A 14,210-nucleotide genomic window follows, 5' to 3' on the forward strand; every position below is an offset into this window, starting at 1 on the left:
CTTTGTTGTTTTAATTAACTGCCTGGGTCAGGAAGTCCCTCGGTTTCGGGTCACATTCCGCTCCCGCAGGCTTGCTGGCCGCCCCGGCTGGTCTGCTCCGGCGGTGCCAGAGGTCAGCGGCCGAGGCCGAACTCGGTGCCTGGGTCTCGCGCGGCTCCAGGGCTCTCAGGCGACACTGGGCGTTTCCTTTCCGGCTTCAGAAAGTTTTGTTTTGGTTCAAGGAAAGGCGCCTTGTTGACCAAAGGCTTCTCAGTCTCCTCCGGGTGGCCGGCGGCCAAGTTTCCTCCAGTCCAGCGAGCCCAGACTATGGTCCGTTCGAGATCCTCGAAGGCCGGGGAAGGAGAAAACGAGTGCGCAGCCAGACTGCCGACTCCACTGCTGCTGGTTGGCCCTTCTCTTCGTTCTGTCCCTGGGCCAGTGCCCGTCGCACCGCAAACGGCGCGAGCAGTCTCCCCGATGACTCCTAAAGGACCCAGTTCTCCACCATTCCTGAAGGAACACTCAACCCAGCCGCGCCCGGGCTGCAGAGATCTCCCAACACCGGGAACCGGGGCGCATGCGCACACCGTGGCCGAGGCATCTAAGTGTTCGCCCCGCGGCGGCAGCCGCTAGGTGGCGCATGCGCCCTGGAAGGTGCGGGCCGGTCTCTGGGAAGAAGGCGGCAGCGGCGGCGGCGGCGGCGACGAAAGGCGGGGGTGCGGTGGGGGCCGGGCCGTGTTTACACAGCGGCGGGCGGGCGCGGACGCGGAACCCGGCGCGGCGGCGGCACGATGGTCATGGCGTATTTCGGCGAGAATTTTTGGGTAAGCTTAGGATATTGGAAGTAGTGTGTTTCGGAGTCCAGGCTTTTGGCGCCTGAGCTCGGCCTGCGTGCGCTTCGGGCGGCGGCTGCTCCTCGGGAAGGGCCAGCGTCCTCAGACCGCCGCCTGCCGCGTCCCGCCTGGTTGAGGTCCGGCGGGCGACGGTCGCAACCAGACGATAGGGGCTCCCGGGCTCGAAGCCCTACTGGGGACGGGGGTTGTCAGCGCGGCCCGGGAGCCCTGCGAGGCCGCCAGCCGCCGGGGCTGGGACAAAGCGCCGGATGGGGCGGGAGACGGGACCCAGCCCCACCGGAGGCTCCCGGCGCCGGGCGCGCTCCGCGCGGGGCGTGCGCGGCGGCTCGGACGCGAAGGACGGGCCCGCGGAACGGCCGTCTCCCGCTGCGCTCTGGCTGGGAGCGCGGGGCGGAGGGGTTTCGCCTCCTGCCCGCACCGCGTGCCCCTATCTAAGCTAGCCGTTTTACCCGCGACCGTTTCCACACCAAATCCTGTGTGGGATTGGGCTGGACAAGCACTTCCTCTCAGCCTCGTAGCTGGGCTCGTGGGTCTGCGCCCAGGACTTTGCCTCTGGGCCTGTTCACAAAGCGTATAAAAGTTGATTTTAATGTAACTGAACTCCTTGGGCTTAAATGCACGGAGACTTCCCCTTACTCCTCTGTTCTCCTTCCCCTTCCTCATTCTTTCCACCCCTTCTCTTAGCTCAGTATTAGATTCTTCTTTGAGAATTTCTCAGGCTCCCTGTGGAGTATTTTTCTGCAGTTATTGTTTTTTTGTAATGGGAAGTACAGTTCAGCCATGTACAGGAAAGGAACGTGTTTACTCAGGTATCTTTCGTGAATCCTCTTTTATGCCCTGACAGTTGCAAGTACCGCAGTTCATTTTCGTTGAGATTTAGACATATTTAAGGGGGTAATCTTTTAACTAGTAAGGAATGTATCTTAAATTCTTAATTCTAAGTGTCTCAAGTGTGATCTTGGTTAGTAATCAAATCAGTTCATAGTTATTAATGTCTTGAATGTACCTTGTTTTCCATAAAGAATGTATATACTAGACCTTAGGTGTTTTGTTTTTTAAATAGCTTTATTGAGTTCACATTCTGTACCAGTACACCCATTTAAGGTGTGCTACAATTCAGAGATTTTTCATATGTTCATAAAGTTGTGCAAACATCATCACCTCAATTTTAAAACAATTTCATCATCCCAGAGAGAATCCCTAGCCCCATTAGCAGTCACTCCCCATTTCCCCCTGCCCCAGGCCTAGGCAACTAATGTATTTTCTGCCACTCTACCTTTGTCTAGTCTGGACATATCCTAAAAAAGGGGCCATTGTGACTAGGTTCTTTCACTTAAGCATAATGTTCTCAAAGTTTATCCATGATGTGTCATGTATCAGTACTAATTCCTTTTTATGGCCAAATAATATTCCATTTCACATTTTATTAATATTTATCCAATTAGTGATGGGCATCTGGTTGTTCCCACTTTTTGGTTATAAATAATGCTGCCATGAACATTTTTGTACAAGTTTTTGTGTGAACATATGTTTTCGTTTCTTTGGGGAATGCGATTCCTGGGTCAAATTGTAGATCTATGTTTAACATTTTGAAGAACTGCCAGACTATTCTGAAGTGGTTGTAGCATTTTACAGTCCCACCACCGATATCTGAGGGTTCCTCTCCACATGCTTACCAACGCTTGTTATTTGTCCTTTTTATTATAATATCCTAGTGGGTGAACGTGAAGTAGTATTAATATTTTCTTACGGTTTGGTTTGCATTTCTCTGATAGCTAATGATGTCAAACATCTTTTCATGTGCTTATTCCCTATTTTTACGTTTTTTTTTTTGGAGAAATGTCTGTTTAGAGTAAAAATTGGGTTGTCTTTTTGTAATTGAGTTCTAAGAGTTATTTTAATATTCTGGATACACATCTTATCTGATACATGATGTGCAGACATTTTCTCCCATTCTGTGGGTTGCCTTTTCATTTTCTTCATCCTGTTCTTTGAAGTAACACATTAAGTTTTTAATTTTCATGGAGTCTTAGTGAAGTCCATCTTATCTATTGTTTCTATTACTTGTGCTTTTATTGTATCTAGGAAGCCTTTGCCTAATTCAAAAATTACTCCTGTGTTTTCCTGTAAGGGTTTTATTGTTTTAGTTCTTCTAGTTAGGTCTATGATCTGTTTGAAGTTAATTTTTGCGTATGGCACAAGGAAAGGGTAAAACTTCATTATTTTGCATTTGTATATCCAGTTGTCCCAGTACCATTTGTTGAAAAGGCTCATCTTTCCCCATTGAATTGTCGTGGTACCATTGTGAGATATCAATTGACCAGAAATGTATGGATTTATTTCTGAGTTTTCAGTTCTATTCCATTGTCTGTCCTTGCGACAGCCAATACCACACAGTTTGGATTGCTATCGTTTGGATTACAAATTTGTTTTGTATAGCAAATTTGGAATCAGGAAGTATGCATCCTCCAGCTTTTTTCTTCTTTTTCAGGATTATTTTGGTTCCTTGCATTTCCACATGAGTTTTAGAATTAGCCCGTCAGTTTTAGGCATTAGGTTTTTCAATGGCAATTTATAAAATGTTTATAAAGAACATTTAAAAATTGACGTTCTTATAAATGTTTTGCATATTTTTTGATGCATGTATGTTTTTTAAGTTGCTAGCTTAATTCCAAATTGCATCTTCACATTTAAAAAAAGTTATGTTTCATTTTCTGTTAATTGACCTTTAGCATAGCTTTGTTTAATGTTTTTAGCTAATATGAATAATACTTCTCTGAGTATCTTTGTACATATTTTTATGTGCTTCTTGCTTATTTTTGTTAAAAGAGGAACGTAAATAAACTTGAATGTTTGAATTCTGGAGAGACCTCCAAATCTATTTATGTTTTAGTTTTTGCCTTCACTTCCACTGTTGAAAATAAATTGTTAATAGATTGCATTTTATTTTATTTCCTGGCCTGGAATTGGGGATGAGAGGAGGCTCAATGAGCTAGGAAGATCCAGGAATTAACTAACTTCTGAGAATTTGATTGTTGTTTTAGGTTGGGCATGGTGGTTCATGTCTGTAACCTCAGCACTTTGGGAGTTTGAGGCAGGGGGTTGGATTGAGCCCCCGAGTTGGAGACCAACCTGGGCAACACAGTAGACATTGTCTCTACAAAATTTTTTAAAAATCAGCCAGGTATGTTGGTGTATACCTGTAGTCCCAGCTACTTGGAAGGCTAAGGCAGGAGAATTGCTTGAGCCCAGGAGTTCAAGGTTGTGGTAAGTTATGATCAGTCACTGTATTCCAGCCTGGGCAACAGAGTGAGACGCTGTCTCAAAAACAGAAAACAAAAAGTCATATATTCAGAATCATTTACAAAATAATATCTTAAAATAGATATTAATTTAACTTTTCCCTCTAGCGTTAAAATGGCACTATTAAAAGGAAATAAAATTGTCAAAATTCAAAACATCACGCTCTACATGATAAATACATATGATTTTTATCAATTAAAAACTTGTCAAAGTGAGGTAATGGGAACTTTTGATGTTTTAGGTTTCTTTCTTTCTTTTTTTTTTTCGAGACGGCATCTTGCACTGTCTCAGGCTGGAGTGCAGTGGCATGATTTCAGTTCATTGCAACCTCTGCCTCCTGGGTTCAAGTGATTCTCCTGCCTCAGCCTCCCGAATAGCGGGGATTACAGGCGCCCACCACCATGCCCAGCTAATTTTTTAAATTTTTAGTAGAGATGGGATTTCGCTATGTTGGCCAGGCTGGTATCGAACTGACCTGGTGATCCGCCTGCCTCAGCCTCCCAAAGTGCAGGGATTACAGGTGTGAGCCACTATGCCTGGCTTAGGTTTCCTCCCCTTCCCTTCCCTCCCCTTTCTTCCTCTCTCTTCCTCTTTCTTTCTCTCTCTCTTTCTCTCTTCCTTCCTTTCCTTCCCTTCTGTTGCAGTCTTGCCGTGTTCCCAGGCTGGCATGCAGTGGCATGAGCACGGCTCACTGCAGCTTCGATCACCCAACCTCAAATGGTCCTCCCGCCTCAGCCTTCCGAGAAGGTGGGATCACAGTTACAGGCCACCACACCCAGCTAATTTTTAAATTATTTGTAGAGATGAGATCTCACTATGTTGCCCAGGCTGGTTTTGAACTCCTGGGCTCAAGCCATGCTCCCGCCCTAGCTTCTCAAAGTGCTGGGATTACAGGGTTGAGCCACTGTGCCCAGCCAAAGTTTTAGGTTTCTAACCAAACAACATATTAATTGTTTCCCTCCTCCCACATATATAAAGACAAACCTTTTGTTGTGACATTTCCTTCGAAGAAAGTTTGAATCATTGAAACTCTCTTCAAGCTCTTTTCAAAGCAGCACATTCTTCCTTTTTCTTTAAAGTATAGGTTTTCGTAATTGAAACTATATGCTACATTGAAAATTCCTTTACTTAATACTGTCCTTTGAAGGAAAAAATTATTCAGAACTTTTTATAGTACAGGTGTTTTGTTGTTGATGAGTCAGTGTTTGCCACAAAGTATAGCACCATTGATAAGCTGAATTTTTTCTATTAAAATTGGATAGCAAAAATAATTTTGATAATAGAAATTCACACCATTGCTTTTAATATGTAAAAATAATTGTTGGCCCATCAAAAGGTTATATAACTTTAAAAAGATAGTGATCAATATTACAGTGAGGAAGTGTCTCTCTGTGCTGCTTCTTTCTCAAGGCATAATTGAGTACAAGTTTATAACAGTCTTGAGATTATTACAACATTGCAATATAATTAAAATGGTATTATATTTTTGTGTAAACCCAGATTATTTAATTCCACAAAAAACCTTAAAGGAATGCATTTTATAGGTAATTATTACTTAACAGGGGGACAAATAAGTATGTAAAACATACCTGAGTTGAATACCTTATAATCCTTATTTACATAGTATTCCCAGTCTATGTATGATATGAAACATTTACCCAAAGACACTAAGTAGTAGTCTTTGGTATATATTACATTGTAATGAGCTGACATTTTTAGTTAGGTGACATTTTCCTGAGGTTATCTGTAGTCAGGACATCAGAAATGAACAAACACCAATTATCTCAGGTATTTTTATCCTGAAGTTTTTCCTTATTTCTTTTACTGTTTAACTGTACTGAAGTCTCTTTTCACTTGATTTCATTGCTTTTGTTTATATTTTGATTTAAAATTAAATTGGAGCATTGGTTATATATCCAAAATTTGATTTATCATTCCTTGGATAAGATGAGAGAATTAAAATGTGTTTTAAAAATCTGGAATTGCTATTAATAGGTCTTTGGGATACAAAACATTATTATATTTTTGTTTGGTTTTCTAATCTAAATTTAGTTTCCTAGGTGAGAGACTAACACACATTCTTTGGGGTTATATATCCATATGAAATTTAAAAATATGTATCTTTTTTGTTTGTTTTTAAATTTTTATTTATTTATTTTTTTGTTTTCTTTTGTTTGTTTTTGAGACAGCCTCACTCTGTCGCCCAGGCTGGAGTGCAATGGCGCCATCTTGGCTCACTGCAACCTCCGCCTCCCGGGTTCAAGCGATTCTCCTGCCTCAGCCTCCCAAGTAGCTGGGATTACAGACGGCTGCTACCACACCTAGCTAATTTTTGTGTTTTTAGTAGAGATGGGGTTTCACCATGTTGGCCAGGATGGTTTCGATCTCTTGACCTCGTCATCTGCCCGCCTTGGCCTCCCAAAGTGCTGGGATTACAGGCGTGAGCCACTGCACCAGGCCAAAAATATTTATCTTTAGAAAATTAGTTGAGGTGACCATATTTGAAATGCAGAATATAGGCTTTTGATTACTTGAAATTTCCAAATATTATAGTTTGGGATACCTGCTTTTAGGATATGATCCCATCAGATGACATACAAAAACAAAATCTATTTCTATATATATTTATACATTAACAGATTTGCAAATTTTACATGGTTTAATATTTAAAAAGTACAAGAGGGAGTAAATCTACCTCTTTTTCTCTGGTGATCAAGATCTCCCTAAAGGCAATCATCATTACCAATTTCTTATGTGGTTTTCTAGAGATAAGACCAAATAACATATACTTTAGTAGGTTAAAATATATTATTGTATAACTGTTAGCAAGTTACCCAGGCCCAGCTCATTCCCATTGCAACAAGCTATGAAAATGAAGACTACAGATTCATTTAACTGGTTTCAGAAGATTTGACAGTAGAGGTTATAAAATTATAGTGTTTTAGATTGCACTAAATTTTATTGTGAGGCACTTAGACTTTTGGGATGTGATTTGTTTGTTTTATATTTTTGCCTTAATTATAGGAGAAATTTGGAAGTGAAAAATTGATACTGATTTAGTGTGTATATTTCAGTTCAGGGGGAGGATTTTAGGACTTTGACATTGGAAAGTTTATAAATTTGATGTCTGCATTCTTTTTTAGCCCTGCACACTAAATCCTAAATGCTGTAATCCTTTCAGAACTACTTAAATTATTTAAGCAAAGGATGAGGGAACAGTTATGTGCAGGATGATTTAACTGCTTTAAATCATCATGCACATTTTGCTAATATAAGCCCTTTGAAAGTAGTTTTTTGAGTTATGGAGGTGTCTCCTGAGATTATCCATCCTGATGTTGTAATAACAGAAGCACCCTTAGAAATTCAAATGGAAATAGGATCCCATGGATACTTATAAAGGAAAGGATATAAGGACTTGGCTTTCAGTTTTCTTAGTGTGGAAAAATTAAAGAATTAATTAGAGTTGGAAGAATTTTAGTAGCAATCTGGTCCAAAAAGATAAGTATGAATTGCTCTGATATGGGGAGAAACAAAAACTACAGCATGACAGCAACTGAGACCTTTTATGGAATCTACTATATTGATAAATGTGCTAGAGGATGTTGCTGGAATGGCCAGAATCAGAGAGAATTAAACTGGAAAGTGTTAAAGTGTGTGATAAAGTTGAGGAGATAGTCATGCTCCCTGATGGATTTCTAGGACTGAAGGTTATGGGAGATACATCAACCATGTTTGCTTGAATTTAGGGAAAAGATAGGAAGGTATAATATAAGTAAAGCAAATTGGTGGTGGTGGAGCCTTAAAACCAAGGAGAGTGAGTTTTCAGTTGGTTGAAGCAACAGTCGCAAGTGTAGATGGTTTTCCTTTTTAATTAAAACCATTATCATGTGATAGGTAAAACCCAGAAGAATGCAGAACACAAATTCCCTATAGCCTCTCTCTCTCCACTTATAATTTTCTTTAGAAATACAAAATTCAAGATAGATTATACTATATAGTTGTATGTCTTCATATTTTCAGTTAATATTACCATCAAGCAGTTTTCTCATGTGAATAAGTATTCTTTGAATAGGCTTCCATGGAATGGATAGGCTGTATTTTTTTTTTTTTTTTTGTTAGAGACAGGGTCTTGCTCTGTTGCCCATGCTGGAGTGCAGTAACCGCATCGTAGCTCACTGCAGCTTTGAACTCTGGGACTCCAGGGATCCTCTCACCTCAGCCTCTGGAGTGGCTAGAACTACATGCGCATGCCACCACACCTAGCTAATTTTTAAAAAAATTTTGCAGGGACAAGGTCTTCCTATGTTATTACAGCCTGATCTCAAACCCTTAGCTTCAAGTGCTCCTCCTGCCTCAGCCTCCCAAAGTGCTGGAATTACAAGTATGAGCCACCACACTTGGCCAGATAGGGTGTAATTTTCTTTAATCATTCCCATTTTGACACTTCCAGTTTTTTTTTTCTGTTTATGAGTTACAAGGACTGGAGATTTAAGTACTGAAGTGAACAAGATGCCAGTAGCCTGTCTCTTTGTAAGCATAGATTGAAGAGTTGAGAAAACTGAAATTGTTGGTTCAGTTTTTTCATTTTGAAAGGGATGAAAAATATTTTTATTTATAGAACATTACAGAAAATTCAAAAGATATAAAAATTTAAAAATTATCTTAACTACTGTTTGCTTCTGCGGTTTTTTCTCAACTCATAATATTTATTTAGATACCTTTAAGGATTCAACTAACTGGAAGAGGTAAATTATAATATAAAAGATTGGGGATGAATATCTGAGGGGTGAGAAAAACAATTTTTTGAAAGGTAGTAGGATTTCTTTCCTTCAGTCAACCAACAATTATGTTTGAGTCACTTTTGTACCTGCATCAAATCATTCTGAGTGCCCATTCTACATATTTTATTTTATTTTTATTTATTTAGAGACCAAGTCTTACTGTATTGCGCAGGCTGGAGTGCAATGGCGCGATCTTGGCTCACTGCAACCTTTGCCTACCAGGTTCAAGTGATTCTCCTGGCTCAGCCTCCTGAGTAGCTGCGATTACAGGCTTGTGCCACCACACCTGGCTAATTTTTAAAGTATTTTTAGTAGAGATGGGGTTTTACCATGTTGGCCAAGCTAGTCTCAAACTCCTGATTTCAGGTGATCCACGTGCCTTGACCTCCCAAAGTGCTGGGATTACAGGCAGGAGCTATTGCACTCTGCCATACTGTATGTTGTAGTCACCATTATCTACATTAGCAGTATCTTGCCAGTAGCTCTGAAGAGTACTTTTAATGATCATGACTGAAAAATTTCAATGTACTGTTGTCTCCCCTGTCTATAACTTCACTTTCCACAGTTGCAGATGTGAGGTCAATTGCAGTCTGAAAATATTAAATGGAAAATTCCAGAAATAATTCATAAGCATTACATTTTGAGCTGTTCTAAATAATGTGATGAAATCTAATTGTGTCCTACTTGGGATGTGAATCATCCCTTTGTCCAGTGCATCCATGGTGTATACCCTTCCTGCCCATTAATCACTTAGCATCTTGGTTATCAGATTGAAAAAAAACAGTATATAAAGGGTTTGGTACTATCCATGGTTTGAGGCATCCACAGGGCTCTTGAAACATATCCCCTGTGGAGAAGAGGGGACTACTGCACAAATAGAATGTTGACGAGAAGAGATTGTGACTTGTGGTTGAATGTTCTGTATACTTGTAGAAAAATTGCTTGCATACATAGGCATACCTTAGAGATATTGTGGGTTCAATTCGGACAACCACAATGAAACAAGTCACAAACTTCTCTGTTTTTTCTGTGGATATAAAAGTTATGTTTACACTATATTATTTACACTATACTGGTGTATTAAGTGTGCAATAGCATTTTATCTAAAAATGTATATACCTTAATTAAAAAATACCGTATTGCTAATGCTAACACAGGAAAGACGTGGGCACATGCTGTTGGAAAAAAGATGTTGATACACTTGCTTGACACAGGATTGCTACAGACCTTCAGTTTGTAAAAATGCAATATTTTCAAAGTACAGTAAAGTAAAGCTCAGTAAAATGAAGTGCAGTAAAATGAAGTGTGCCTGTATTTTATCTCTAGCTCCCTAGCAGTTTTCAAGGCAAAAATGGCACTGGAGAGCTGTCATTGCATATCTATTGAGTTCTCATCAAAAGTATATCTATAGGTTCTTCACTAAAGGGGCTATTCTTAAAAGAAAAAAAATCTTGGCTGGGTGCAGTGGCTCACGCCTGTAATCCCAGTACTTTGGAAGGCCGAGGGGTGGATCACAAGGTCAGAAGATCAAGACCATCGTGGTGAAATCCCGTCTCTACTAAAAATACAAAAATTAGCCTGGCACGGTGGCACATGCCTGTAATCCCAGCTACTTGGGAGTCTGAGGAACAAGAATTGCTTGAACTGAGGCTGAGGTTGCAGTGAGCCAAGATTGAGCCACTGCACTCCAACCTGGGTGACAGAGCGAGACTGTCTCAAAAAAAAAGAAAATCTTTAGGATTAGTAAAATGTTTTATGGTGTTTTTCAGAGAAGTCAAGATAAAGTGAGACTATATCAAGCATATTAATGTTATATTGTGCATTGACTTGTCCAAGGTGGTCTAGTAAATGTCTATAAGATTAAGATTAAAAGGAAAATGTAGACGGGGTGGAAAGTGATGGTATTTATTTATTTTTGAGGTAGTTTAGAGTTGAGAGGGAGGTTAGGCATGTTATTGGTGTTTGCAGGACGATACCTCCTGACCCTTATCTTACCCCTCCAAAGAACTTTCTGAAAAATTTAAAAGAAAACTTGGTAATACCGGTTTTTAAATTAATAACGTGATTATACAGTATACAATCTATCTTCTGCCTACTTTTCAAATCTTGAACTCATCAAAAGTAGCGCTGGCCACATGCAGTGGCTCACACCTGTAATCCCAGCACTTTGGGAGGCCAAAGTGGGAGGATTGCTTGAGGCCAGGAGTTTGAGGCCAGATTGAGCAATATAAGGAGACCCTGTTTCTACAAAAACTTTTTTTTTAAAAAAAGTGAATGCTGTCCAGGTTTTTTATTTTTAGTGTCTAATTTACTTTTGCTCTTAAAAAGTTCACTGGAGAAGTTTCAAACCCTTATCATTGTCTTTTTCTTTTTTTAGAGACAGGTTTTCACTTTGTCCAGGCTGGTTTTGAACACCTGGCCTCAAGCAAGGCTCCCTGCTCAGCCTCTGGAGTAGCTGGGATTACAGGCACAAGTCTCTGGCAATAAATTAAAAAAATAAATCTTAAACATGTAAAGTTGCAGAAGCCAAATGGAAATGTTTGGATTCACAAGACTATGGTTTTATGTTATATCTGCCTTGATAAATGGAAATGGTTGTTCAAAATGCTAAAGATTTTGTTTATATTATCTTGTTACAGATTTGACATTTTAGACTAATTATTAGGTACATTAGCTGATGAATTTATCAGGGATCACTTCAACATAACGGAAGTTCTTATGCTTTCTGTTTTCAGTGTACTGTGGAAAAATGAAGTTCTAGATTATATAACACTTGCTTATCGTGTTGCTTTTATTTCCAACAAATATATTGCATTCTTCATTATTTCATTTTCACTAAAGAAAAATTAAAACTACGACCTGTAAAGAGAGTTGTTAAACCTAGTGTATCAGTTGTCTTCTATTTCATTGAATAAATTGACATTTCTAATGTTATCTTTATAATTTACTAATTTAGGATTCATAGGATTAAACAGTAGTAGAGGTTTTCCAGGGTCGTGTACTGATCTGGTTCTATTAATATCTCATTAATTAGGCTGGGCACAGTGACTCACACCTGTACTGTTATCCCAGCACATTGGGAGGCCAAGGCAGGTGGATCGTATGAGGCCAGGAGTTCAAGACCAGCCTAGCCAACATGGCAAAACCCCATCTCTCCTAAAAATACAAAAATTAGCCGGACGTGGTGGTGCACACCTATAATCCCAGCTACTTGGGAGGCTAAGGCACGAAAATCGCTTGAACCTGGGACGGGGAGGTTGCAGTGAGCTGAGATCACACGTCTGCACTCCAGCCTGGGTGACAGAGTGAGACTGTCTCAAAAAAAAAAACCAACAAATTCCATTAATTAAAGACTAGCAAATAGCCTGTTACTTCTCTTTTGTTAAATTTTATCCATTTTCTCACTTCTCAAGTTTACTGAAAGATCTAAGTAGTTTGTGATACTCAGTGCTGATATACTGTACTGTGTTAACTCAGAAATCAAGATTTTGTTATTTTAAAGCACAAACTCAAATAATCAGGAATTTCTTACTGTGTGTTAAGTAAGTTGAAATGGGATTTGGTAATATGTTTTGAAAGGTCCATGTTTATCTTTCTTAATTATGCTGCATATTATTCCTTAAAATTCATACTTACTTTTTTTTTTTTTTTTAATGGAGTCTCACTCTGTTACCCAGGCTGGAGTGCAGTGTTGTGATTTCGGCTCACTGAAACCTCCGCCTCCAGGGTTCAAGTGATTATTTTGCTTCATCCTATCGAGTAAGTGGGATTACAGGTGCATACCACCATGCCCAGCTAATTTTTTTGTTTTTAGTAGAGATGGGGTTTCACCATGTTGGCTAGGCTGGTCTAGAACTCCTGACCTCAAATGACCCACCCACCTCTGCCTCCAAAATGCTGGGATTACAGGCGTGAGCCACTGTGCCTGGCTTCATACTTAATTAATTGTACCTTTATGGGTGATTACAAAGTGTAAGCCTATATGTGTGTATGTAGGTATATGATACATAGTTAATTGTAAACTTTATCAAAACATATAATACTGCTTTATACTGTTTAAAATCATGCAATAAATAAGAGTCATTAAATTAAGGAGAAACAGCTCACCTGAGCACAGGATTGCATATTAGTGTTGGTTTATTAGATTCTCAAGTCATTTTTATCTGTTTTTTGTTAAACTAAAAATCTTTTTCAATTATAGGGGGAAAAAAATAGTGGCTTTGATGTCCTCTACCATAATATGAAACATGGACAGATATCGACAAAAGAGCTAGCAGATTTTGTAAGAGAACGGTATGTATTTTTTAAATAAGTAATTTGTTTAACAACTTAATAGCAATTTAAATTTTAGAGTATAAATAATTAAGAACATTTTATTTGGATTTGGAATAAAGTAATCAAGGAACACTTGTTTTAATATATATACTGTAATTATATCTATCTATTTGTGTCTATCATCTACATACCACAGGGCTATATAGTGGCTTGAAATGACACTGTTAAATCCCTGGTTTGCAGATTTCTGCTTGAAAATATTATCTGCATATTTTTCACTGCATATGCTAGCAAGGTAATGTAATACAATTGAGGAGTGCATAGGATAAAGTATTAACATTTGTTAAACAAACATGGTAAAATAATTAGAAAAGACTTTTCTGATCTTCAGTTTAATTTTATGTTTTTGTAACTTTTAGTTTTAAAAGTTGTAAGTATATATTTTAAAATCTTACACATTTATAAAATGTGATTGTCTTTAAGACTCTTAGAATAGCAAATTTAAAAGTTATTAAGAATAAATATAATTTGATTATGATTCAAAATCAAACAGAACTCAAAAGCTGCTAACCTACTAACTTAAAGCTATTTTGTGGCTACCCCAACTTTGTAATTATTTATATGAACACATTTAAAATATTTACCTTGATACTATAGGGATACTTTGCCTTTAATAGTCTATTTATTTATGTATTCTTTCAACAATATATATCCCATGACCGCTGTGTACCAGGTACTTGTCTGGATTATGGGAATATGGTGGTTAAGATATAGCTTCTCACTTCATGGAGTTAACAGACTGGTAGGAATTGAGGATAAACTATTATGTAAGTCCAATTCTTTTCTTGTTTCCCCTCTCTACTGGAATCAACAAGGAATGCAGTAAAGCTCAAGTGCTCTGGGTAAGGCTTTCGCTCCTCAGGGCTTCTACATCTTCATTGGCAGGACTAAAGGAAAGCCTGCAAAACTCTACATCTCTTGACATGTTCCTTAGCCTTCCCTCTTCCCAACACCACTA

The 14,210-nt window shown here is 39.0% G+C and overlaps 1 protein-coding gene across 3 annotated transcripts in view; it reads left to right on the top strand.

Moving 5' to 3' along the window:
• The first annotated feature begins 710 nt into the window (after window positions 1-710).
• FCHO2 (FCH and mu domain containing endocytic adaptor 2) overlaps window positions 711-14,210 on the top strand; it is a 126,901-nt gene continuing 113,401 nt past the window's right edge. For 2 of the 3 annotated variants that reach the window (XM_012462178.2, XM_064376043.1), the window contains exons 1-2: window positions 730-803; window positions 13,119-13,210. In XM_012462178.2, coding sequence (XP_012317601.1) covers window positions 771-803; window positions 13,119-13,210 — 125 coding nt within the window. In that variant the 5' untranslated portion in view covers window positions 730-770. Of the gene's footprint in view, window positions 804-13,118; window positions 13,211-14,210 lie in introns of all 3 variants that reach the window. The other variant, XM_012462179.2, reaches the window with a different exon arrangement.

The sequence above is a fragment of the Aotus nancymaae genome, unplaced genomic scaffold (assembly GCF_030222135.1).
Source record: "Aotus nancymaae isolate 86718 unplaced genomic scaffold, 86718_ANA_hifiasm-v0.15.2.pri h1tg000014l, whole genome shotgun sequence".
NCBI lineage: Eukaryota > Metazoa > Chordata > Mammalia > Primates > Aotidae > Aotus > Aotus nancymaae.